This window comes from Anomaloglossus baeobatrachus, chromosome 1, assembly GCF_048569485.1.
Source record: "Anomaloglossus baeobatrachus isolate aAnoBae1 chromosome 1, aAnoBae1.hap1, whole genome shotgun sequence".
Classification (NCBI taxonomy): Eukaryota; Metazoa; Chordata; class Amphibia; order Anura; family Aromobatidae; genus Anomaloglossus; species Anomaloglossus baeobatrachus.
In genome coordinates this window covers 77,361,389-77,387,243 of record NC_134353.1, presented here as the reverse complement: position 1 = coordinate 77,387,243, position 25,855 = coordinate 77,361,389, and the positions used below count along the sequence as shown (strand labels likewise).

At 46.1% G+C, this 25,855-nt stretch overlaps 1 protein-coding gene across 7 annotated transcripts in view; it reads right to left on the bottom strand.

The window, feature by feature from the left end:
• Positions 1-926: 926 nt before the first annotated feature.
• Positions 927-25,855, bottom strand: part of JAKMIP1 (janus kinase and microtubule interacting protein 1) — a 223,070-nt gene continuing 198,141 nt past the window's right edge. For 6 of the 7 annotated variants that reach the window (XM_075346871.1, XM_075346870.1, XM_075346873.1 and 3 more), the window contains 3 exons: positions 22,505-22,570; positions 11,093-11,137; positions 927-1,179 (listed from right to left, as the gene is read on the bottom strand). In XM_075346871.1, the coding sequence (XP_075202986.1) occupies positions 1,147-1,179; positions 11,093-11,137; positions 22,505-22,570 (144 nt within the window). In that variant the 3' untranslated portion in view covers positions 927-1,146. Of the gene's footprint in view, positions 1,180-11,092; positions 11,169-22,504; positions 22,571-25,855 lie in introns of all 7 variants that reach the window. The other variant, XM_075346876.1, reaches the window with a different exon arrangement.

Below are 25,855 nucleotides of genomic sequence, written 5' to 3'. Positions count from 1 at the left end.
TCCGCTGGCGACTCGGTCACTATCATCAAGCGTACCTCTGATTTAGGGGACAGTGCAGGGTCCCCAGTCTGAGGGTCAGCCTAGGTGTCCCGTTCCAGTCGTCCCAGCCCCATGACAATGAGTGGATGTTGAGTTCAGGAGATGGGTGAAGAGTAACTGTGGCCCATTAGTGGAGAAAGTTTGTTGAAATGATAGTGACTACTTCAAGGAGTTATACAATTGTAGAACTAGATTGTGAGACTTGCAGAACTTTTCACATTGCATTTTCATTACACATCTATTTTTGCCCCATCTTCCAGTTTGAGGAGCTATCGATGATTGAGATTTGGACCAATGTCCTAATTGCATTGCTGGCTTGAAATACAGCATGTGGGGAGCTCAGGGGCTTTAAAGAGGGCCGGTCCGTCCAGCCTCGAAGCAGGGCTTATATGCTGTATACCGCTTTAAAGATTGGCCACCACTGATAAACTGCAGAAGTGGCCGGTGATGTAGGCAACAAGCTGTAAAGCATAGAATTACAAATGGATAGGAGTTTTAATAAGTGGTAAATTGTAAAGTTGGTTGTTTTCTGTAATTAGAAACATTGTTGTATCCTTTATGATCATGACAGATCACTTACCGGCAAGTACCATGATTGTTGTGAGTTTCAATATAAAAAATACAATACAAAGAGCAGAAGCAATATTAAATGGGTTGCGCAACTAGGGGGACACTTTTATTTACATAAATGCATTTATTTGGGGCTAGAAATAATTTTTGCAATTGGATTATTTTACCTGTATTTAACTGTTGCTCACAGATGGGCAGCACGTGACCAACTCGTCTGGTCTGCAGCAGGTATCGCACCGCGAGGCTTCCTCAGGAGGATTCATAAGGAAGACACTGTATGATGTTTCCATAGGGTATAATAAAACGCACTCTTCCAATACATACGTAATACATTTTTTTATTTACTATCTTTTCATCCATTTTATTAGAGTCTCTGAATAGCAGGACTATATTGCAGCTGAACAACAAATTTAGTCCAGATAAAAACTAAATTTTTAGAAAACTCATAACTGTACGAGCGGTCTGGTGTTTCCAGCCAGGTCCATGATTAAAAAAGAACATGAAATCAGTGTGTCCGTTTTGGCAGTTGCAGAAATATCAGATGCTCATCCCATGTGCTCTCTTCATACCCTGAAAAAGAGGATGATGCGGTTATATCATTTCATGTGTATAATTGTACAATAACTCATTATTAGAAAGAAAGAGAGAGCATGCACTGGAGAAGGACATTATGGTCAGAAGAATAGAAAGAGAGAGCAGTCACTGGAGAAGGACATTATGGTCAGAAGAATAGAAAGAGAGAGCAGTCACTGGAGAAGGACATTATGGTCAGAAGAATAGAAAGAAAGAGCAATCACTGGAGATGGACATTATGGTCAGAAGAATAGAAAGAGAGAACAATCACTGCAGATGGACATTATGGTCAGAAGAATAGAAAGAAAGAGCAATCACTGGAGAAGGACATTATGGTCAGAAGAATAGAAAGAAAGAGCAATCACTGGAGATGGACATTATGGTCAGAAGAATAGAAAGAAAGAGCAATCACTGGAGAAGGACATTATGGTCAGAAGAATAGAAAGAAAGAGCAATCACTGGAGAAGGACATTATGGTCAGAAGAATAGAAAGAAAGAGCAATCACTGGAGAAGGACATTATGGTCAGAAGACTAGAGAGAGAGAACAATCACTGGAGCAGGACATTATGGTCAGAAGAATAGAAAGAAAGAGCAATCATTGGAGAAGGACATTATGGTCAGAAGAATAGAAAGAGAGAGCAGTCACTGGAGAAGGACATTATGGTCAGAAGAATAGAAAGAAAGAGCAATCACTGGAGATGGACATTATGGTCAGAAGAATAGAAAGAGAGAGCAATCACTGGAGAAGGACATTATGGTTAGAAGAATAGAAAGAAAGAGCAATCACTGGAGAAGGACATTATGGTCAGAAGACTAGAGAGAGAGAACAATCACTGGAGCAGGACATTATGGTCAGAAGAATAGAAAGAGAGAGCAACCACTGGAGAAGGACATTATGGTTAGAAGAATAGAAAGAAAGAGCAATCACTGGAGAAGGACATTATGGTCAGAAGAATAGAAAGAGAGAGCAGTCACTGGAGAAGGACATTATGGTCAGAAGAATAGAAAGAAAGAGCAATCACTGGAGATGGACATTATGGTCAGAAGAATAGAAAGAAAGAGCAATCACTGGAGAAGGAAATTATGGTTAGAAGAATAGAAAGTGAGAGCAATCACTGGAGAAGGACATTATGGTCAGAAGAATAGAAAGAGAGAGCAGTCACTGGAGAAGGACATTATGGTCAGAAGAATAGAAAGAGAGAGCAGTCACTGGAGAAGGACATTATGGTCAGAAGAATAGAAAGAAAGATCAATCACTGGAGAAGGACATTATGGTCAGAAGAATAGAAAGAGAGAGCAATCACTGGAGAAGGACAGTATGGTCAGAAGAATAGAAAGAGAGAGCAATCACTGGAGAAGGACATTATGGTCAGAAGAATAGAAAGAGAGAGCAATCACTGGAGAAGGACATTATGGTTAGAAGAATAGAAAGAAAGAGCAATCACTGGAGAAGGACATTATGGTTAGAAGAATAGAAAGAAAGAGCAATCACTGGAGAAGGACATTATGGTTAGAAGAATAGAAAGAAAGAGCAATCACTGGAGAAGGACATTATGGTTAGAAGAATAGAAAGAAAGAGCAATCACTGGAGAAGGACATTATGGTTAGAAGAATAGAAAGAGAGCAACCACTGGAGAAGGACATTATGGTTAGAAGAATAGAAAGAAAGAGCAATCACTGGAGAAGGACATTATGGTTAGAAGAATAGAAAGAAAGAGCAATCACTGGAGAAGGACATTATGGTTAGAAGAATAGAAAGAAAGAGCAATCACTGGAGAAGGACATTATGGTTAGAAGAATAGAAAGAAAGAGCAATCACTGGAGAAGGACATTATGGTCAGAAGAATAGAAAGAGAGATCAACCACTAGAGAAGGACATTATGGTTAGAAGAATAGAAAGAGAACAATCACTGGAGAAGCACATTATGGTCAGAAGAATAGAAAGCGAGAGCAATCACTGGAGAAGGACATTATGGTCAGAAGAATAGAAAGCGAGAGCAATCACTGGAGAAGGACATTATGATCAAAAGAATAGAAGGAACAAGGTGAAGAGAAAGACTAGAAAGCCGATGGCTTGATCCATTCAAGATAGCAGAGGTGAATACCCTGGTGGATCTATCTGGGCTCCACAAGATCAATCATCCTACAGAGCATCCATCCATCAAGTAAATCGAGCTGAAGGCCATTAAATAAATAGTATGTAAACATCACAGCATTATGTGGCAGAGTTCCACAATCTCACAGATCACACAGTAAGGGGTACTTTGCACGCTGCGACATCGCAGGCCAATGCTGCGATGCCGAGCGCGATAGTCCCCGCCCCCGTCGCAGCAGCGATATCCTTGTGATATCTGCCGTAGCAAACATTATCGCTACGGCAGCTTCACATGGACTCACCTGTCCTGCGACCGTCGCTCTGGCCGGCGACGCGCCTCCTTGTTAAGGGGGCGGGTCGTGCGGCGTCACTGCGACGTCACACGGCAGGCGGCCAATAGGAGTGGAGGGGCGGAGATGAGCAGGATGTAAACATCCCGCCCACCTCCTTCCTTCCGCATATCCTACGGAAGCCGCAATGACGGCGGTAGGAGATGTTCCTCGCTCCTGCGGCTTCACACACAGCGATGTGTGCTGCCACAGGAGCGAGGAACAACATCGGACCGTCGCGTCAGCGTAATTATAGATTACGCCGACGCTGCACCGATGATACGATTACGACGCTTTTGCGCTCGTTAATCGTATCATCGAGCCTTTACACACTACGATGTCGCATGCGATCCCGGAAGTGCGTCATTTTCAATTTGACCCCACCGACATCGCACCTGCGATGTCGTAGTGTGCAAAGCCCGCCTTAGGCTATAAGCATATAACATCTTTTTTCTAGCAGCAGAGCCCACACGTTTCTCTGGGCAAGACAGCTTTATGAAGCAGTTGTTCAGATGGTTTTGCTGTCTATTTGCAACGTCTCCGCAGCCAGCATCTTTTTTTTTTTTCTCTGTAATTTTACTTAGAAGTAGTAAACAGCTGGTGGAGAATGAACATACAATTGTCATATCCAATATGCTCAAACTATGTAAATAAGCCACAGAAGGTTTGGGAATCTGTACGGTGTAGCAATGAAACAAAACTGGGACTTTTCAGGCTTATGAATCAGTATATTTGAAGTCAGAAGAACGAGTATAGAACAGCCTGCCTATATTTACACTTGGTGGTGGTTTGTTGATGTCTATAGTGAAGCATGGCAGAGGCTTGATGATCCTCTGGTGCTGTTTTACTTCTTATCATAGTGGAAACCTACAGCGAGCAAGGAACAAGATAGATTCAATCATTTATCAGGAAATCCTTGGAGAAGACATCATGCCTTCTGTGAAGTCGCTGAAGCTCGGGCGAGACCTTCCAACAGGACAAAGATCCCAAGAATACCTCTTAGTCCACCAAGACTTGACTTCAGAAGAAGGCCTGGAAGATTCTGGAGTGGCTATCACAGTTGTGGCGCCCTGGACAAGCCAGGTCGTTACAGGTACTGCAACAACACACCCCACACCCCGGCTAGGCACAACAAAGTCAGACAAAAACCCTTGTTGCCTTCCTCCAGGGGCTGATGTCCACACCAGGGGGTGGAGCCAGGCGGTTGGCCCCACCCACTGAGGAGTTCACAGTCATGGAGGCGGGAAAAGGAAGAGAGAACAGAGTAATTCAGGAGTAGAGAGAGTGAAGTAGCAGTGGAGCAGACTGACCGTGTCCGGGTACGTGGCGCAGGCACATACAGCAAGGTTAGCAGACGGTGGTGACCGTCTGCAGGAGAGGTCGATTGACGTGAACCGTAAGGACCGGGGACGGGCGGTGGCCCGCCGGTACCGGACCGGGGAGCGAAGAAAAGCCAGCACCATTCGGCAGGGCCTACGGACCCCGACCAGGCTTGGAGTCGCCGTAAAACCGGTCAAATCCGTTAGCGAAGGGAACCTCCGGGGTTTCCCAGCAGTAAAGACCCGATTGAAGGCAACCGCTCAAACCGTGAAGGGAAACACAGTCACCGCCAAGGCTACAGTTCCCAGGGCCAGAGCCTGCGGGCAAAAGGGGCTCCCTCAGCATCCATCCAAGCTGGGGAGAGGGTTTCCGGTGGGAAGCCATCAGAACCAGAAACACACTACAGGTGCAGGGAAAGTCACCGCCAACCTACCGGGAGAAAAGTCACCGCAGCCGTCTGTGGGACCCGTCCATCCAGCCGTTTGTTTTACTGGAGACTTTGCATTCATCATTGGCTGAGTGAGTACCACCGTGCCGTGCGGCACCGCGCTGCCCCCGCGACCCTACATCTCACCAGGCCCCGCCATCCACCTTCCAGTCACCATCACCGGGCCCCGGGACAACCAACCCCTACCCACGGAGGGGGAAAACAACACCCAAGCTGCTCCCTGTCATCGCTCCCGGGATCCCCGTCCAGAGCAGCGGTGGTGTCACAACCTCACCACAACCGTGGGTGGCGTCACGAACAATACCCTTCAAATCCCAAAACCTTCCCCTTTTTCACTCACGGGCGAGGAGCGCCGCTCGAGTCCCTGGATCCGGCCCACCGCTCCAACCACCGAGCAGCAAGCAGAGCAGCCCCGAGCCGGACCCGAGCGTGGTGAGCGCAGCGTCCCCCTCCCCGCCCGCGACAACAGTCACCTGACTTGAATCCCATAGAAAATCTTTGGTGGGATTTGAAGGCATGAAAATTCAATATTGGTGAAGTGGAGGCCATTGTCCATGAGAATTGGGGTAAGATTCCTCAGGAAGCTGGTGTCTGGCTATGCATCATGTTTACAGGACGTCATAAAAGCCAAAGGAGCTTGTCATGAGAAGGTCTCTAAATTTTGCTAATAAATCAAACCTGCAACGGGGCAAATAATTTTGTATATAACTGTAGCTAACCTATAGTTACTGTGTATCCTGGCTACTGTATGACACTATTTACATTTAACTATATTGTGCGGTATAGACCTATTCATTTATGTGACTTTGCAAGGCATTTTCTATACTTTTACATTGCATTTTTTGTTTGTGAGGCGCCATTTTATGTATATATATATATATATATATATATATATATATATATACACAAACACACACATATATATATATATATGCTGTATGTATAAACAATATGTATGTGTATATATATATATATATATATATATATATATACAGTACAGACCAAAAGTTTGGACACACCTTCTCATTCAAAGAGTTTTCTTTATTTTCGCCACTCTATAAATTGCAGATTCACATTGAAGGCATCAAAACTATGAATTAAAACATGTGGAATGAAATACTTAAAGTGTGAAACAACTGAAAATATGTCTTATATTCTAGGTTCTTCAAAGTAGCCACCTTTTGCTTTCATTACTACTTTGCACACTCTTGGCATTCTCTTGATGAGCTTCAAGAGGTAGTCACCGGAAATGGTTTTCCAACAGTCTTGAAGGAGTTCCCAGAGATGCTTAGCACTTGTTGGCCCTTTTGCCTTCACTCTGCGGTCCAGCTCACCCCAAACCATCTCGATTGGGTTCAGGTCTGGTGACTGTGGAGGCCAGGTTATCTGGCGTAGCACCCCATCACTCTCCTTCTTAGTCAAATAGCCCTTACACAGCCTGGAGGTGTGCTTAGGTCATTGTCTTGTTGAAAAATAAATGATGGTCCAAATAAATACAAACCGGATGGAATAGCATGCCGCTGCAAGATGCTGTGGTAGCCATGCTGATTCTGTATGTCTTCAATTTTGAATAAATCCCCAACAGTGTCACCAGCAAAGCACCCCCACACCATCACACCTCCTCCTCCATGCTTCCCGGTGGGAACCAGGCATGTATAGTCCATCCGTTCACCTTTTCTACAAAGACACGGTGGTTGGATCCAAAGATCTCAAATTTGGACTCATCAGACCAAAGCACAGATTTCCACTGGTCTAATGTCCATTCCTTGTGTTCTTTAGCCCAAACAAGTCTCTTCTGCTTGTTGCCTGTCCTTGGCAGTGGTTTCCTAGCAGCTATTTTACCATGAAGGCCTGCTGCACAAAGTCTCCTCTTCACAGTTGTTCTAGAGATGAGAAGGTGTGTCCATATATATATATATATATATATATATATATACTGTATGTGTGTGTGTGTATATATATAAAATTAATTCATTTTAAGAAGGAAAATAAAAATAACAAATTTAAAATAATGTGGTTAAAATGTAACCTCAATCTCCCATTAATTTTTCGTATGTCTGGCCTATAGGTTAGGGTGGCAAGATGGAAGCCTTTTCTAAAAAAGAAAACTGTCCAACTCAATCTATATTTTGTAAAACCTACAAGAAATCTGACAAAAGCTTGTGGGAAAATATTGCCTAATGAGATCAAGGTTGAACTTTTTGTCCATAACTCCAAAAGGTATGTTTGGCGCAAAACCAATGCCGTGCATCATCAAAAGAACACCATACCCACAGTGAAGCAAGGTGGAGGCAGCATTACGCATTAGAACCGTATTTCAGCAGCTGAAACAGGGGTTTAGTCAAAGTGGAGGAAATTATGAACAGTTCTAAATATTAGTCAATTTTACATCAAAATCTTCAGGCCTTTGCTAAAAGGCTTAAAATAAAGGGGAATTTCACTTTCAGCACGACAATGACCCTAACCAAAGGAATGGTTTTGCTAGAAAATAAATGTTTAAATGTTTTGGAGTAGCCCAGCCAGAGCTGAGACCTGAATTCAGTTAAAAAGCTGGGGGTGACCTGAAGTGGGTGCTGTACACAGGAGATACTCTCGCAATCTGACAAATTTGGAGCGACTGCAAGGAAGAGGAGTTAAAGATCCAAAGATTGACAACTTTAGATTTGCCATGCTGAAAGATTCCTACCCTAAAAGGCTGAATGTTGTCATAGCTTCAACAAAAAATGACTTTAAAGGGCACTTTACACGCTGCGACATCGCTATCGATATCACTAGCGAGCGTACCCGCCCCCGTCGGTTGTTCGTCACGGGCAAATCGCTGCCTGTGGCGCACAACATCGCTAACACCCGTCACACGGACTTACCTGTCCTGCGACGTCACTGTGGCCGGCGATCCGCCTCCTTTCTAAGGGGGCAGTTCGTGTGGCGTCACAGCGACGTCACATGGCAGCCGTCCAATAGAAGCGGAGGGGCGGAGATGAGCGGCCGGAACATGCCGCCCACCTCTTTCCTTCCTCATTGCCGGTGGACGCAGGTAAGGAGATGTTCGTCGTTCCTGCGTTGTCACACACAGCAATGTGTGGGGCCGCAGGAACGATGAACAACCAGCGGCATGCACCACCAACGATATTATGATTAGGAGCGACGTGTCAACGATTAACGATTTTTGACGTTTTTGCGATCGTTGTTCGTCACTCCTAGCTGTCACACACCGCGATGTTGCTAACGACGCCGGATGTGCGTCACTAACGACGTGACCCCGACGATATATCCTTAGTGATGTCGCAGTGTCTAAAGCCCCCTTAAGGCTATGTGCGCACATTGTGTTTTTTTCATGCATTTTCAACTGCAGCGTTTTAATGCAAAAATGCGTGCGTTTTGATTTTCAAACAAAGTCTATGGGAAATAGGGCTTTCTTGTGCGCACAATGCTGTTAAAAATGCAGCGTTTTAGTTGCAGAAAATTTGTCAAAATTTCTGCGTTTAAAGAAGCAGCATGTCAATTGTTTTTGCCTTTTGGGCAGCGTTTTGCTAACATTAAAGTCAATGAGAACTTTCAAAACGCATCCTAAATCAAAATCCTAGTGTTTTACATGCTTTTTTGACGTTATATTGAGGTCATGATGTGTCCCTTTTCACACACCGTCCGACAATTAATTTAATGAAAATCAATAATTTAACGTTATTTAAAACATAAATATTATATCACAGTTATCATTTTAACAAAAATAGCTATTTTGTGTATGATTTTAAGCATAATATTTATTATTATTTTTTTCATAGTGATTGAATGTTTAAATTTTATTTAGTAGTGTATTTGTATTCAAAACGCATCTGACTTTAAGCAATGAAAAAGCATGTAAATCGCGGTCAAAACACGGTAAGAACGCAAGCGTATTTTTAGTGTTTTTGTGGTCAAAACCAAATTTGACAAAGACAATTTCTGCCAGAGGATGCGTTTACAACTGCAAGTAACTGAACGCAACATGTGTCGCGGGCGGAGGAGGGGACGCTGCGCTCTCCCACTGCTCGGGTCCGGCCGCTGCTGCTGCGGCTGCCGCTGTTGCTCGGTGGTGACTCGAGCGGTGGGCCGGATCCCGGGGACTCGAGCGGCGTTCCTCGCCCGTGAGTGAAAAGGGGATTTTGATTGTGGGGGTTTTGATTATTGTCCGTGACGCCACCCACGGTTGTGGTGATATTGGTGACACCACCGCTGCTCTGGACGGGGATCCCGGGAGCGGTGACAGGGAGCAGCTTTGTTGTTAGTTCTCCCCTCCGTGGGTAGGGGGTTGGTTGTCCCGGGGCCCGGTGATGGATGGCAGGTAGGTTACGGGGCCTGGTGAGGTGCAGGGTCGCAGGGGCAGCGCCGTGCCGCACGGCACGGCGGTACTCACTCAGCCAATGACGAGGACACAGTTCTCGGCAAAACAAACGGCTGGATGGATGGGTCCCACAGGCGGCTGCGGCGTTGTTTCCCCCGGCAGGCCGGTGGTGACTGCCTTTCCCTGCACCTATGTACGGTAGACGGTTCCAATGGGTTCCCACCGGCAACCCGCTCCCCAGCTTGGATATGGGCTGGAGGAGCCCCTTTTGCCCGCAGGCTCTGGCCCTGAGAAACGGTTGCCTTGGCGGTGGCGGTGTCTCCCTCTCTTGGTTGGACTGTTGCCTTCCGTTGGGACCCGGCCGCTGGGAAACCCAGGAGGCTCCCCTCACTAACGAATTCGGCAAATTCACAGCGACTCCGAGCCTTGCCGGGGTCCGGAAGCCCCTGCCAGATGGTGCTGACTTCTCTTTGCGTACCGGTCCGGTACCGCCGGGCCACCGCCCGTCCACGGTCCTTACGGTAGACTCCAATCAGCCACTCCTGCAGACGGTCACCACTGTCTGCCAACCTTGCTGTACCCCCCGGGCCACACACCCGGACGCCGTCAGTTAGTTGCTCCACTACCACTTCTCTTCCTTCCACCTTCACCTCCAAAACTAATCTGTTCACTTTTCCCGCCTCCAGGACTGTGAACTCCTCGGTGGGCGAAGCCAACCGCCTGGCCCACCCCCTGGTGTGAACATCAGCCCCTGGAGGAAGGCAACAAGGGTTTTGTGTCTGACTTCGGTGTGCCTGACCGGGAGTGTGGGGTGTGTGGGTGTTGTGCTCTGTGGCCCCTGGCTTGTCCAGGGCGCCACACATGCGCACACAGCCCAAGGGTGTGAATATTTATGCAACCACATTATTTGTGATATATACTTTTTATTTTCCACCTGAAAAGCTTATTTATCAATTGAACGACATTAAAGTTGGAGAAATTATATATATATACACATATATATATATATATACATATATATTTATGTATACGTACAGATATATTTATCTTTATATACCGTGTGTATGTATATATACACTGTGTTTATATATATATATATATATATATATATATATATATACCGTGTATATATACATACACACGGTATATAAAAATAATAAATATATCTGTACGTATACATAAATATATATATATGTGTATGTGTATATATATATATATATATATATATATATATATATATATATATACACACCGTATATTTTTATATATATATATATATATATATATATACACCGTATATTTTTTTATATATATATATATATATATTTTTATATATATATATATATTTATTAGTTGCAGATATAGAAAAAGTAGATTTATATACATATATACCAACCATGATTGTTTGCTGGAATAGATCGTCAAGGCCACAGAATGAATGCTAGTGAGAAAAACAAAAAAAGGAACAAAAACTATAAAATAAGATCAAAATAAAACAGAAAAAAGAAAAAGGAAAATGCAGTGAGAGGTGGAGAATAAAACCACAAAGTAATGCATAAAGTTCTTGCACAGAATAATAGTAATCTAGTTCGGTATCACCTCCTACTGATACAACTACTGCCCCATGCATTAAGGAACTTTTCAGAAATAAAAACATTTCTCTCCTAAAGTAAAAAAAACACATATTACAAAAATCCTTCAGTTGTCATATTGGTGAAAATTCTAAACAATATTAAGCTCCATCGTATAATTGATGCCCCCAAAGCAAATGAAAATGCCCCTTTTTATGTAAATGTGTATATGACACCCTCTACCGCCTCCTTTAAAGGGATATTCTAATACATTTGTACGACATCCACAGGATATGCCATACATTTATAGTATGTATGGGTCCTATACTAGTGCACACATGTGTCAGTGGAGAGGTGGTCACAATTATCATACAGATAGATGAAAATTTTTCTCCACTGACTGCACTGTGTGCCAGGATCCTGTCCCTGAGCGTGGTAGTGCCCACTCATCACTACAGTGGGGGAAAAAGTATTTAGTCAATTGACATCATAGGTGACCTCAACTTTGAGAGACAAAATGAAATCACCTTCTCTGATTTGTCAAGATTTGTTTTTTTTGCAAACTATGGTGGAAAATAAGTATTTGGTCAATAACAAAAGTTCATCTCAATATTTTGTTATATATCTGTTACGCCCTGGAAAAACCAGGTTGTCACAGAGACTGCACAAATCTGTCAGGTGCAGGACTCCATCCTCCTCGGCATACCAACACAAAACCCACACTCAGGTACACAACATCAGCCAACAAAGCCTAGTCACCCCCCATGACAATAGGGACACACCAGTGGGCGGGGTCAAGCAGATGGTGACGCCCTCCTAGGGGTTCTGAGGTGTCCTGGGAGGGAACAAGTCAGAACTGAGTAGACAGTGAAAGAGAGAGGAGTGTGAAGTGGCAGGGTAATCAGGGGTTGGAGCTTCTGGACTACCGGACTTCTGACTAGGTGGCAGTCGGCAGACAGGGCCACAGGCGATGGAGATCCGGTCGCGGGAGACCTTAAATGGACCGGGACAGGGTTGTAGCCCGCCGGTGCCGACAGCGGGAATCCGGTCCGGAGGCCGTACACAGTCGGGGTGCCTGGACCCTAGAGCGAGGACTGCTTCCAGCCCCTTGTCAATTAGCCAGTAGGGGACAAGATTCCACGTCTTGTCCCACCAGCAAGTCCAGAGAGCGAGACGGAAGCCCAACGAGGGGAATAGGGCTCCGCAATTGCCTGCTAAGATCCCACGGGTCAGTTCTCGCGGGCTGCAGCTCCCAACATACAGAATCACCGGGAGTGGACTTCCCCGTTCCAAACGGAGTAGTCAAATTGAAGACACAAACACTAAGTGCAGGAGGAAGGGATCCCTGTTTGCTGTACCAGGGTGTGGGACGCGAATACACCCGCCGGAGGTCCACGGGTCACTGGCAATTTGGTTTACCACTTGGACTTTGTGTGAATTCCTCTAGAACTGTGAGTACACCAATACCACCCGGTCCAGCCCTGCAGAATACGCTCCGCAGCATCCTTTCCCGTACACCTGGGCCCCAGGACAACACCTCCCCTACCCGTGGAGGGATTCCATCCTGCTGCCCTGCTCCATCTGCCCCGGGCGCCCTATATCAAGGCAGTGGCGGTGTCACCAACCATCACCGCAACCCACGGGTGGCGTCACTGACAATCTCTTCCCCTGTAAATACCCCCCTTTTTTATTGTTGTGGGCGATGGGCTGCTACGCGAGCCTCAGATCCGGCTGCCACTCGAGCCACAGCCACGATCCTGGATCCCAGCGCCTCGGGTAGCCTTCCCTGCCATGGTCAGTCACCCCTGCCCGCAACATATCCTTTTTTGGCAATGACAGAGGTCAAACGTTTTCTATAAGTCTTCATAAGTTTCCACACACTGTTGGTGGTATGTTGGCATATTCCTCCATGCAGAGCTCCTCTAGAGCTTTGATGGTTTGGTCATTTCACTGGGCAACACAGACTTTCAACTCCCTCCAAAGGGTTTCTATGGGGTTGAGTTATGGAGACTCAGTAGGCCACTCCAGGACCTTAATATGCTTCTTACGAAGCCACTCCTTCATTGCCCTGGCGGTGTGTTTGGGATCATTTTCATGCTGAAAGACCCAGCCATGTTTCATCTTCAATGCACTTGCTGATGGAAGGAGGTTTGCACTCAAAATCTCATGATATATGGCCCCATTCATTCTTTCATGTACACGGATCAATCATCCTGGTCCCTTTGCAGAGAAACAGCACCAAAGCATGATGCTGCCACCCCCATGCTTCACAGTAGGTATGGTGTTCTTTGGATGCAACTCAGCATTCTGTCTCCTCCAAACACGACGAGTTGTGCTTCTGACTCGCCCACCGCAGGGCTATGGGACACCCGGTGCCGGGCCGGACTAGTCCGGTGGTAGTCAGTGGTGGCTGGGCCCGGCTCCGTGGCCCTGGTGGTTGTCAGTAAAATATGTGGCTTGCTTGTTAATGGTTGTGTTCGTGACGCCACCTGTGGTATGCGGCTAATAAGCCGCCGCTGCTGTGTGAGGCCACCGGGATGATGTGATGGCAGCTATGGTGGTACTGCTCCCCACAGGTGGAGCAATGCCCGGGGCACAGTTGGTGCTTGAGAATGTCTATGCAGATTAAATGACTGAGGCAACTTCAAGGGTGCAGTTCAAGTTCTTTACTCACAGTTCTTGTCAGGGCAGCAGGACCCTTGGACTGCTGGAACCTCTGTCAGGGACCTCCGCCTTCTGGGTGATTCAGAGTGTGAAAGCCGGTACCCTTCTCTTAGTGTCTCCTTCTCTGCTGTCTTCGCTAGCCTTGCCTTAGTTAGGATGAACCTGGCTTGGCCTCCACTACAGCCTCCAGGCTGGGGGGTCACCTGTCGGCTGATTACCCCTTTTCTGGAAGTCTGCTATGGGTTCTGGCCCTGGGAGTTTACAACGTTCCCTGGGCCTCGGTTTTTACTGTTTGGAGATTGTCTTTGCACTCCTCCAGTCTCTAGGGACCGTCCCCTGTCGCAGCTTAATCACTCCACCGATGTCAATGTGGAACAGGCCACCGCAGCCTGCAACTACCCGTGGCGCCTCTAGGCCCTCGCTTCGGTACCTATCAAGGACTGCTTGTGGTACCTCCTGGACTACCCGTGGCCCTGCGACTCCTTCTGTTCCTACGTGGTGTCACCTGGACCTCTGGGTCCCAGGGTCTTCACCAGGAAGCGTCTCCTTCAGTTCCTCTGCTCCTGTCTGACTTGGAGCTTTCTTTCCTTCTTTCTTTCTTTCTTTTTCTTTCTCCTCCTTGCCTGCCTCCAGCAGGCCTCCTCCTCCCTCCTTTCTCTCGTTCTTCTTCTCCAACTACATGCTGGCTCCTCACTCTCTCACTCCCTGAGGTAAACTGACTAACCTTGACCTTCCTATCTCTGTCTGCTTCCAGATGGCTCCTCCCACCTCCCCAGTTGCTAAGCTGTAACCTATGGGAGCAGAGATGGGTCTTACGGCCCCTCCCAGCATGCAGCATGGGAGGGTTGCCTGCCACTTTCCCTGGTCCTGTGTGTCCCTAGCAATGGGTGTAGTGTGGATTTACCAGGGGACCGGAGTTCACCCTCTTCCTCTCCCAGAATGGGGCATCACACCGCTGATGGGGTGTAATGACCTGTGGCGACGGAAGCCTCAGGGGCGCCACACTCCCCCACAGCAAATCCCAGCACGTCCTCGGGCTGAAAAACAACAAAAACAAGTAGGAGAACTGCAAAACATTTTTGGTATGCAATAACAGAAAACAGTAAAACATTTCTTCCCTTTATGGGAGGCACATATCATAAACGTTGCGAACTTCTTATAAAGAAAACTCTAAGTGTGCACTTCCAGTCCATTGCACGGTTCGGGCAAATCCCCCATAATTCTGGTAGGGGGCACAACGGGTGCAACTAATTACATTTTTGGCTACTACAAGTCCAGTAGCCCGGCAGTTCGTTTCTTTCAATCAAACAAAATGACATAATCAACCAGCCATTAAGTCCAATGGCCTGGTTACATAGGACACATAAACAACATACCAGCCACTAAGTCCAGTGGCCTGGTATGACATGCCACATACACTTCCACCGGGGCCCACATTCCAGTTCAGTGGCCCGGTAGCACATAACATGGGGGGTGACGGCTTCAAAAAGAATAAGGGGCAAAACACAGCAGGAAAGGGTGTCGTCTTCGAAAAGAATCAGGGGCAAAACACGAGGGACTTCTTCAAAAAGAATGAGGGGCTATGTACAATTCGGCAGCTCTTCATCTTCCTTACTCTCGAGGGTAGATGCGAGGGTCCCACTCTGGCATTGCTCCTGGCAGCAGGTACGCCGACGATATCCTCGTCTGGGTCCCCTGGGCGCTGGTCCCTGACCTTCGGCGCTGCTCTGCAGCCTGGATTGGAGTGGGACTGCTTGCAGGTGCTATACGGCGTTGCTGCAGAGGGCTGCTCGTCTGCAGGGGGCTGTTACTCTGATCTTTGGTGTCCTGCTTTGGCCGCGCACCTTGCATCACACAAGCCATGGAGATCCGGGTCTGTGTCTCCTGCGTGGCTGTTGCAGGCCCGCTGCTCACTTGGGCCTGCATTGAGGCAGTGCTGCGGCTGCTGCTGACAGGGGAGACGCTACACGGTGGCATAGTGCGGCGCCACTCCGGTTCTTCTGAGGCCGTCTCCTCCTGCTGGTACTCCTGCACCAATCTCCGGCAGGTCAGTTCGTTTGCCAATGCGGTTTCCTTGGGGCGCAGGGGCTTTTGCAATCCCCCACTCTCTATGGGCGCTGCGTCCCAGTGCACTCCCGGAGATGTCGTTCCCAGGAGACTCACAGGGGGACTCGGTAGGGGGCCCACTAGCTGGTCGGGGTCCACCCCTCCCCAGGCTCCGTCTGCGGGGGTTTCGGGCAGGCCTCCGGTGCCCCACCGGGCATCAGCGGGGCTGGCGGGGAAGGCCTGCGGGACAGTGGAGGGACAGGGCGGTGGCGCTTGGTGGGTCAGTGGGTCCGGACGGGTCGGGGCTTCACATTGCTCACCCGATCGCTGCTCCGCGGCCTCCATCCTATGGCCCACACTCTCCGGCACCATCGGTGTTTCACTCCGCCGGTCCACCTCTGCTTGCAGGTTACGCAGTCTCCGAGCCAGGATTCGCATTTCCTCCCGGAGCAGGTCCAGCTCGGGATCCATCTTCCCGGTCCCTGGGGTACACTCCTGCAGCCTCTCTGCCATGCTACCGACCTGGGGAACGCTTGCTGGGTCACTGCTCGGGTGCTCGACCACGCCACTCGGCTGCTCCCTTTCCCTTCTCGGAGGCTGGGCCGGACGCTGCACTAGTATCTGGCGCCAGACTGGCGCCCAGCCCATCACGGCCGGCACCGCTCCGCTTAGTATCAGGTACATTTTCTTTATCTGCTGGTCGGGCGTTTAGGCTCTCTCTGCCAGCCAGCCAGCTTATCTAGTCGCCACTTCTTCTTCTTCCGTTTTCTATGGCGGGCACCGCTTCGCGCGCTTTTCTTGGACAAGGGGGCGGGGCTTCTCTTCGCGCCCTTTCTTCTTACACGCCCCCCTTCTTCCCGCTCTCAGCAGCGCTAATGGCGGCGGTTTCTCAGTAAAGTACACAGTCTGTCACACGGTTCTCCAGGCGCACAGTACCCGGTCACACCGGGCACGAAATCCTGTTCGTGACGCCAAAAGTTGACTCGCCCACCCCAGGGCTATGGGACACCCGGTGCCGGGCCGGACTAGTCCGGTGGTAGTCAGTGGTGGCTGGACCCGGCTCCGTGGCCCTGGTGGGTGTCAGTAAAATATGTGGCTTGCTTGTTAATGGTTGTGTTCGTGACGCCACCTGTGGTATGCGGCTAATAAGCCGCCGCTGCTGTGTGAGGCCACCGGGATGATGTGATGGCAGCTATGGTGGTACTGCTCCCCACAGGTGGAGCAATGCCCGGGGCACAGTTGGTGCTTGAGAATGTCTATGCAGATTAAATGACTGAGGCAACTTCAAGGGTGCAGTTCAAGTTCTTTACTCACAGTTCTTGTCAGGGCAGCAGGACCCTTGGACTGCTGGAACCTCTGTCAGGGACCTCCGCCTTCTGGGTGATTCAGAGTGTGAAAGCCGGTACCCTTCTCTTAGTGTCTCCTTCTCTGCTGTCTTCGCTAGCCTTGCCTTAGTTAGGATGAACCTGGCTTGGCCTCCACTACAGCCTCCAGGCTGGGGGGTCACCTGTCGGCTGATTACCCCTTTTCTGGAAGTCTGCTATGGGTTCTGGCCCTGGGAGTTTACAACGTTCCCTGGGCCTCGGTTTTTACTGTTTGGAGATTGTCTTTGCACTCCTCCAGTCTCTAGGGACCGTCCCCTGTCGCAGCTTAATCACTCCACCGATGTCAATGTGGAACAGGCCACCGCAGCCTGCAACTACCCGTGGCGCCTCTAGGCCCTCGCTTCGGTACCTATCAAGGACTGCTCGTGGTACCTCCAGGACTACCCGTGGCCCTGCGACTCCTTCTGTTCCTACGTTGTGTCACCTGGACCTCTGGGTCCCAGGGTCTTCACCAGGAAGCGTCTCCTTCAGTTCCTCTGCTCCTGTCTGACTTGGAGCTTTCTTTCCTTCTTTCTTTCTTTCTTTTTCTTTCTCCTCCTTGCCTGCCTCCAGCAGGCCTCCTCCTCCCTCCTTTCTCTCGTTCTTCTTCTCCAACTACATGCTGGCTCCTCACTCTCTCACTCCCTGAGGTAAACTGACTAACCTTGACCTTCCTATCTCTGTCTGCTTCCAGATGGCTCCTCCCACCTCCCCAGTTGCTAAGCTGTAACCTATGGGAGCAGGGATGGGTCTTACGGCCCCTCCCAGCATGCAGCATGGGAGGGTTGCCTGCCACTTTCCCTGGTCCTGTGTGTCCCTAGCAATGGGTGTAGTGTGGATTTACCACGGGACCGGAGTTCACCCTCTTCCTCTCCCAGAATGGGGCATCACACCGCTGATGGGGTGTAATGACCTGTGGCGACGGAAGCCTCAGGGGCGCCACACTTCTATCAAACAGTTCTACTTTGGTTTCATCAGACCATATGACATTCTCCCAATACACTTCTGGATAATCCAAATGCTCTCTAGCAAGCATCAGATGGCACTGGACATGTACTGGCATAAGCAAGGGAACACGTCTGGCACTGCAGGATTTGAGTCCCTGGAGGCGTAGTGTGTTAGTGATGGTAGCCTTTGTTATTATGGTCTCAACTCTATGCAGGTCATTCACTAGGTCCCCCGTTTGGATCTGGGATTTTTGCTCACCGTTCTTGTGATCATTTTGTGACACCATGGGTTGAGATCTTCCATGGAGCCCCAGATCGAGGGAGATTATCTGTGGTCTTTTATGTCTTCCATTTTCTTATTATTACTCCCACAGTTGATTTCATCACACCAAGCTGCTTGCCTATTGCAGATTCAGTCTTCCCAGCCTGATGAAGGGCTATCATTTTGTTTCTGATGTCCTTTGACAGCTCTTTGGTCTTCACCATAGAGGAGTTTGGAGTGTGATTGTTTGAGGTTGTGGACAGGTGTCTCTTATAATGATAACAAGTTCAAACAGATGCCATTACTATAGTTGAGTGGAGGACAGAAGAGCCTCTTAAAGAAGAAGTTACAGGTCTGTGAGAGCAAGAAATCCTGCATGTTTTCAGGTGACTAAATACTTGTTTTCCACCATAATTTGCAAACAAAAATCTTGCCAAATCAGACAAGGTGATTTTCTGGATTTGTTTTCTCATTTTGTCTTTCATAGTTGTGGTCTACCTATGATGCCAATTCCAGGCCTCTCTCATTTTTTAAGTGGGAGAATTTGCACAATTGGTAGCTGACAAAATACTTTTTTCCCCCACTGTAGTTATGAGTACCGAGGCCCCGAGCATGGTAGAGCCCGCTCATCACTAGGTATAAGTACCAAGCACCTGAGCATGGTAGTGCTCGCTCATCACTAATTACGAGTACCAAGCACCCGAGCATGGTAGTGCTCCCTCATGACTAGTGACGAGTACCGAGCATGGTAGTGCTCCCTCATCACTAGTTATGAGTACCGAGCACCGAAGGATGGTAGTGCTCGCTCATCACTAGTTACGAGTACTGAGCACCCGAGCATGGTAGTGCCCGCTCATCACTAGGTACTAGTACCAAGCACCCGAGCTCGGTCATCACTAGTTACGAGTACTGAGCACCCGAGCATGGTAGTGCCCGCTCATCACTAGGTACTAGTACCAAGCACCCGAGCTCGGTCATCACTAGTTACGAGTACTGAGCACCCGAGCATGGTAGTGTGCGCTTATCACTAAATACTTTATATAATATAACTATCCCATCAACTAGTAGCATACATAAAGAAATCTTTAGAAAAAGTATTTCTAAAGATCCTTTATGATATGCTAATGAGCGCAGGGACTACTTGCAAGGCCGTTAGTTCCTGCTCTCATTCCGCCCTTTTAGCATGTTAACACACCCATAGGGGTGTGCTAACAGGCTATAAGATGCCCATTGCCCAGCGTCATTAGTGGTGATGTGCGTACTTGTGGCCGTTGTCACCGCTTCAGACGCTGGGCTTAGGGTCAGTGTGCATGATCAGAAGTTATCGAACTTCCGGTCATGCGCACTATGAAGTCGGGTGTACGCGTCCCAGCTTCAAAGAGGTCTCGTGCGCATGACCGGAGGTGCGGGGCATTCTGATCATGCGCACTGACCCTAAGCCCAGCGTCTGAAGCGGTGACAACGGACACAGGTAACTGTGTCACTTCTGATGACACTGGGCATTGAATAGCATGTTAGCATGCCCCTGTGGGTGTGCTTACATGTTAAGACGGTGGAATGAGCGCATGAACCAACGCCCTTGTGACTAGTCCCCGCGCTCATTATCATATCATAAAGAATCTTTAGAAATACTTTTCTAAAGATCCCTTTACATATGCTAGTGTATACAGGGACAGTTAGGGAGGGATTAGCAATATGCATCCAGACCTGCTCATGGTTCTGGATGCATATTGCATCTGACAGGTTCCCGCTGCACTCTGTTCCTCTGTTATTCCTCCTGGGAATGTATGAATAAATTAAACACAGATTGTTTTCATTTGTTGCTTCTGACAGTTACTGTCTGTAGTGGCCCACCCTACTATCATGGTAAAGATAATACCGGGGGGTGATTTATTTATACATTTCAAGGAAGAATATCAGAGGGATGCCACAATGCAGAGTTTATACAGAAGAGCTGACAGCTCCCCAAACAAGCAAAGGAGTAAAGAGAGATCATAATAGCATTAATGGGACTGAGTGGAAGGGTACAGAACGATAGATTAAGATTGGAAAGTGAAAACCCTCATCCACAAGTAGAAGAAAAAATCCTTCCGGCAATATGAGCATGCTGCACATTCTCATATACTGTACTCAGCAATCAGAGTAATTTTTTCTTTTCAGAGCAGATTTCACCATATTAATCAGGCAAAATCAGAAATGAATCACAATCTACAGCAAAAGACACATGTAGCACACATAGATTTTTACACCAAAAACATTGTAAATATGGGAAATATAGTGAGAAAATTCGACACTGTGTATATTTAAACCAAACAACCATGCCAGTTCAATGTGTGTGTATACAGTGTGTCCACCCATATCCTGTCCACCGCCAGTAACTTGAGAACGGCGGCAGCTAGAGGCATAGAAGTGGTGTCTAGGTATAGTAAAGTAGCCATGCGCTATACAATGAAACCACCTATTGCGCCACCTGGTGGAAAACAACGGAGTTAGCATTTTTATCTCGAAAACGGAACGAGATAGAGAAATAAATTAAATTAAAAAATTGTAGGGCGTCATCAATTCAATACAAATCGACCCCTTGTATACAGAAATACTATGATATGAAACCCATGACCCCCCCAAACATTGAATGCTGGTCACGCATATGACGCTCATTTAACTTTGATGCTCAAAGTGGCCACTGTCAGCTGCAATGCACATCTGGACTCTGGACAGCATACTGTATCTTGCTGCACGTTGTGCCATATGGTAGGGGACATGTTTGCACAAGCATCTGTGATACGTTGTCGTAGGTCCTGCAATGTTGGTGGAGGGGTCGCGTACACCTGCTGTTTGATGTGGCCTCACAGAAAGAAGTCCAATGGGGTCAGGTCAGGTGACCTGGAGGCTACTCCACACAGCCACCATACCCAATGACTTGTAGGAAGGTCTCCAAGAGGTATCGCTTCACGTCCGCAGCCTTGTGAGTTTTACACATTCTAATCATAGCATTTCTGTATGCAAGGTGTCGATTCGTATTGAATTGATGATGCCCTACAACTTTGTAATTCACTTTTTTTCTCTATCCTGTTCTGTTTTCGAGATAAAAATGCCAACTCCGTTGTTTTCCACCAGGTGGCGCTATAGGTGGTTTCATTGCGTAGCGCATGGCTACTTTACTATACCTAGACACCACTTCTATGCCTATAGCTGCCGCCATTCTCAGGTTAATGGCGGTGGACAGGATATGGGTGGATACACTGTATATGTAAATAAAAAAGATATATATATATATATATATATATACATATATATATATATATATATATATATATATTGGGCTGTCGTTACTTGCCAGAGTGCAGCCTTCAGGACTGAGCACCAGTAACAAAGTCATAAGGAGTCTGATTCATCATTTAGTATTACTTTTCTTTTTTATCTTGTGCTGTTTGTTTATGTTTTTGCTTTAAATTCTTCAAAATGGCACACATGGTTTATGACTATTGCCCAAAATAAAAAATGCAACTTAATTTTGTCTTTAACTTTTTTTTGCTAATTTTTAGAGCATAAAGTTGCATGTTTGGTAAAATTGTTGCAAATTTTCCACAAAAGTATAATAAATACCAGTATATAAACTCACTCCAGGGAAGGAGACTGAAGTGAAATTTTTGTATCAGCCAAAAAGATCAGGAAACTTTATCCACCAAAATATATAGAAAATAGGCACAAAATAAAAGACGAATAAAGCGCAAAAACTAGACACAAATTCAATAAATGCAAATGCAGTTTGTGTGGTTATCACTGGTGCTGGGACGTGATGGCTCTACTCATGATTTGCTCAGTAAATGTGTATTTTGCTGCACGCATACCAATAGATTAATTTACTATATTACACATCAGCAGTCCAGGCTCCGAACAGAATAACCTGCATACATAAGAATAGGCAGCAATAAACTTGAGAGATCTATTTACCTTTTCCTCTATTTCTTTGAGTTGCCGTTTTTGAAGTTCTATCCTGTCTTCAAGTTCACGGATTCTCTATGGAAGAAAAGTGGAAAAGCAAATATTAGTAGCAGATACTATCCCATGCTTTTAGAGGGATAGATGTTTTCTATAAAGTGCTAGGAAACATTATACTTGGAGTCGTCAGCTCCACCACAGTGGCTCCACTCCACAATCCTACTCAAAAAAAATGCTACAGAAATGCTTTTTTTCTTCATTTACTTTTTTGATTATTTAATATATTTTGCCCCCTAAAAGACCTCTGGGACACAGTTTAAAACATGAATACATTATTTGTATTGCTGAATTTCATCTGTAACTGGGGCTGGTATTGTCACACGGTGTTTGGCTCTAAACTCGCTAAGTGTCATGGTAGAACCTGACACTCCACCCTATGCCTTCTCTGGTGCTTCTGAGTTATACAGACAGGCTTGGGTGTCGACCAGCTATGTGCTCACTAGTAATCCAGCTTGCAATAGTTAATGTCTGCTAGCCTGCTGGTTATCTCTTGGTTCACATGTTGTGAGAGACCAATCACAGTTACTCTCCACCTTTTTAAAATGGTGGAGCCTGTCTTCCAATGCCAACTATAGCAATTGCTAAACCAGTCCGTGTGCTGTTGTGATCCAGTTGCTGGTGATTTATTGCATGTTGCTTGGTGTGCTGTAGAAATCCACTAGTCATCTGGTTATTTCCTCAATGCTCTTTATTTCCTCTTTACCATGTATTGTCTTATATCTCCCTGTTAATATGTAAATATACCTGACTGCACAAGATTAAGAGATAAAGGACATTAGGAAATCTGGTTAGTTATTTCAGGTGGACCGCACTTTGCTGCGGGATAGAGTTTTTGGTTTCCACATTTGTTTATATCTCTGGGTTTAACCACTCCTGTCCTGGTCTTCCCCTGGAGTGGGGAGAGGGCATATTAGATCAGGACTTGCCAGGAGCAGGGAAAGGAAGGCAGCCTCGACATCTTCACCATTAGAAGTATCTCTGGGATTAGGGATAGCTAGGGCCCCCCTAGCCTGAGGACCAGTCAATTAGCCCCAGTTCCCTGTTATCCCCTCACACCACATTACAAGTATAGAATCTTCAGTTACAAGGGAAATTCAACCTCCTGCCTCCATAGCAAAACTGACTGGGTTTCCTAGCAACTAGAGGACTATACGTTTCTTATACTGTAAACATAGCACCTGTTCAGGGCCATCTATAAAGGGATAAGGAAGGCAGACATGGTAATAAACTATGTCTGCCTTTTCTGCAAAAATAGTGGGCTTCCCACCTTCATAGCTGATTGATCTCCTGCAAACTGCTTATTTACACTGATATTTTAGAACATCAATACAGCATGAAGTGTAGACTGACTGGAATGTTGGCTTTTATCAAGTACATTTTGGCAAACTACAGTTTAGTTTATGTCTCTGTGTCAACAGTGGGGTCCTCCTGGGTCTCGTGCCATAACATTTCATTCAAATGTGGACGGATAGTTTGTGCTGACACTGATGCACCCTGAGCCTGCAGCACAGAGCTTGAATTTCTTTGGAACTTGATTGCGGCTAGTTATCCACCATCCGGATTGCAACTTTTCATCAATTTTTGTCTGTCATCCACATCCGGGGAGACTGGCTACAGTACCATGGGTTGTAAACTTCTTGATTATGTTGCGAACTGTGGACAAAGGAACATGAAGATTCCTGGAGATGGATTTGTAACCTTGAGATTGTTGATATTTTCCCAAAATTTTGGCCTTCAAGTCCTCAGACAGTTCTCTACCCCTCTTTCTGTTCTCCATGCTTAGTGTGGCACACGCAGACACACAATGCAAAGATCGCTTCAACTTCTCCCTTTTTAAATGGTTTTAGGTGTGATTTTTATATTGCCCACACCTGTTACTTGCCACAGGGTAGTTTGAATGAGCATCACATACTTGAAATAAAGTTGTTTACCCTCAATTTTTGAAAGATACCAACAATTTTGTCCAGCCCATTTTGGGGGGTTTGTGTGAAATTATGTCCAATTTCCCATTTTTAATTTGTTCTTTTTTGTGTTTTTCCAATAAACCCAAAGGAAATAAATGTATATAAAAAAGTGTGTAATTGTAATAATTTTGTGGGAGAAATACTTCAATTTCTGGAGCTATTTCAAGGGTGCCTACACTTTCGGACATGAGTGTACAATAGTTTAAATGGATAGAGGATAGTGTGCTTGTGTAATGAAGCACCCTCCCAATTGGTGGACCTGGAAAATCATGTTACCAGGTCATTGTTACAGCACAATGAATGAACGCTGTAGAACCGAAGCCCCAAAAAATAAACATCGCGGAATTGAATTTATTTTTCAACATTTCATCTAACTTTGATGTTTTTTTCTACAATTTTTTCAGTACATGATATGGTAAAGTAAAGGGAGTCAATCAAAATTACAACTCGTCCGGCAAAAAATTAATCCGTCGTATGGTTATGTCAAGGTAAAAATAAAAATGTTATAGTTTCTGGATGAAAAAAAAAATGCAAAAATTAAAATAGGCTGCTTCATGAAAGGTTAAATAAAACAATTATAGGTCATTACCCCCTTTTAAGATTAATTGACTCAATATACTGTATAAACGGTGAACGTAAAAAGTTACCGTTAGATCCTAAATGTATAAAAAAAAAAAAAATGAATATGTGCGTGTCTATATGTATATATATATATATATATATATATATATATTGCCTTGCGAAAGTATTCGGCTCCCTTGCATTTTTCAACCTTTTCCCACATTTCAGGCTTCAAACATAAAGATTAAAATTTTACTGTTATGAAGAATCAACAACAAGTGGACACAATTGTGAAGTTGAACAAAATATATTGCTTATTTTAAACTTTTAAAAAAAAAATAACTGAAAATTGGGGCGTGCAATATTATTGTCCCCTTTACTTTAAGTGCTGCAAACTCACTCCAGAAGTTGATTGAGGATCTTTGAATGATCCAATGTTGTCCTAAATGACTGATGATGATAAATATAATCCACCTGTGTGTAATCTAGTCTCTATAAATGCATCTGCTCTGTGATAGCCTCAGTGTTCTGTTTAAAATGCAGATAGCATCATGAAGACCAAGGAACACAACAGGCAGGTCCGTGATACTGTTGTGGAGAAGTTTAAAGCTGGATTTGGTTACAAAAAGATTTCCAAAACTTTAAACATCCCAAGAAGCACTGTGCAAGCGATCATATTGAAATGGAAGGAGTATCATACCACTGAAAATCTACCAAGACCCAGCCATCCATCCAAACTTTCATCTCAAACAAAGAGAAGACTGATCAGAGATGCAGC